Raw genomic sequence first — 1,547 nt, 5'->3', positions numbered from 1 at the left:
AAGGCGGCAGCACAAGTAGAGTTGGCGAAGCTCTGGCGCGGACAAGTCGGTCCGCGAAAAACACACCGCCGTGGAATTCTCCGCACTGTTCAAGGGTCCGGCGGATCATTCTGGGTATGGGGACCTGAAACTACGCGAGAAGTACCTGAGCAGCATCCCCTCACGCGTCTACCGCAAAATTGAGCTCGAGACCATCACCACGTGGCAAGAAGCTGAGAAGCGCGCCACTGAGGTTGAGCAGATTCTCGACATCAGCCAGGCCCGGCGGCCCGAGCTGAACAACTTCTTCTCAATCCGAGGTCGAGGACGCGGTGGGGCACGTGGTGGTGCACCTCGATCGCAAGGCGCTTCGGCCAGCATCAATGCGGCCGTCGGAAAAGGAGACTTTCCTGGCAGTTGCTTTGGCTGCGGGAAGCAAGGGTACCGTCGTTTCGAGTGCCCCAATTGTAAGGACAAGCCTTACACAAAACACGCCGACGCACGGGCTACGGTTGCCTCGGGTTCCACCCAGGTTGCGACAAGCGCCCCCGTCGCTTCATCCTCGGCGAGTACAAGCGCCGCTTCAGCGAAATCGGATAGTTCTGAGCTGGCGGACTTAATAGCACAGATGAAGTCGATGCGCGAGGAGCTCGAGCATTATCGGGTGATGAAGGAGGAGTCTTTTTGATCCGGTCCGCGCTTCGTGCCACACACGTCGGGCCGCGTAATAATAACATGTACAATGTATTGGCTACTGCGAATGTTTACGAATTGGACCATGGGTCCCAACACTTCCACATTTCAGTACGCCTCAATGGAGAAAGACGGCACAAGGACATAGTTGCAATGGTGGACAGCGGAGCCACCACGAAATTCATCAACAAGTGTTTCATCACGGAGAATCGATCACGGACATCGGTCCGGAGGATGTGATCGTTGGGTTGGACTGGCTACGTGAGCACAACCCCGAAATCAACTGGGAGGAAGGCTCCCTAAAGTTATCCCGATGCCCTGAAATGTGCAGTGCCAGGAGGACTGGCCGAATGGAGCAAGCAGCGACTGCGCATGATACGGGGATCAGGCCCACGGTGCGCAGGCGTTCGCCGAAGTCCAAATGGTCGGTCATAGGCGCCTGTCGGAGTAAGGTACTCCCGGACTATGAACCCGAAGAAGATCCGGCGGAAGTAGAGTGGGATGAAGCCAATTTGATCGAAGCCTGGGAGCAAGGTATCACACTTCCTGGTGCCCCTCAGCTGTTCATTGCAGCCGGGCACACATACTCCCAGCTGTTCACTGAGGAGGAGATCAAGAAGAAGGTTGTCAAAACCGCCGAGGAGTCGGTACCAAAACAGTACCACGAGTTTCTGAAGGTCTTCTCGAAGGAAGCATCAGAATGGCTACCTGAAAGGAAGCCGTACGATCATGCGATCGAACTCGTGCCCAGCTACTCGATGTTCCACTCGAAGGTATACCCCCTGTCAAACAACGAACAAGAGGAATTGGATAAGTTCCTGAAGGAGCAACTAGCGAAAGGTTACATACAGGAGTCGAAGTCGCCCATCTCGTCC

The 1,547-nt window shown here is 55.4% G+C and overlaps 1 protein-coding gene across 1 annotated transcript; it reads left to right on the top strand.

Annotated features, from left to right (window-relative positions):
- Positions 1-884: 884 nt before the first annotated feature.
- Positions 885-1,262, top strand: POSPLADRAFT_1093241 (hypothetical protein; the record flags this gene model as incomplete). The annotated part of the gene is made up of 2 exons (XM_024483106.1): positions 885-997; positions 1,121-1,262. Coding segments are annotated over 2 exons (255 nt in total), but the record flags the coding sequence as incomplete, so codon positions are not given.
- Between the last annotated feature and the right edge of the window lie 285 nt (positions 1,263-1,547).

The sequence above is a fragment of the Postia placenta genome, assembly GCF_002117355.1.
Source record: "Postia placenta MAD-698-R-SB12 unplaced genomic scaffold POSPLAscaffold_545, whole genome shotgun sequence".
Classification (NCBI taxonomy): domain Eukaryota; kingdom Fungi; phylum Basidiomycota; class Agaricomycetes; order Polyporales; family Adustoporiaceae; genus Rhodonia; species Rhodonia placenta.
Note: the sequence above shows the minus strand (reverse complement) of the source record. Positions and strands in the feature narration are given on the sequence as shown.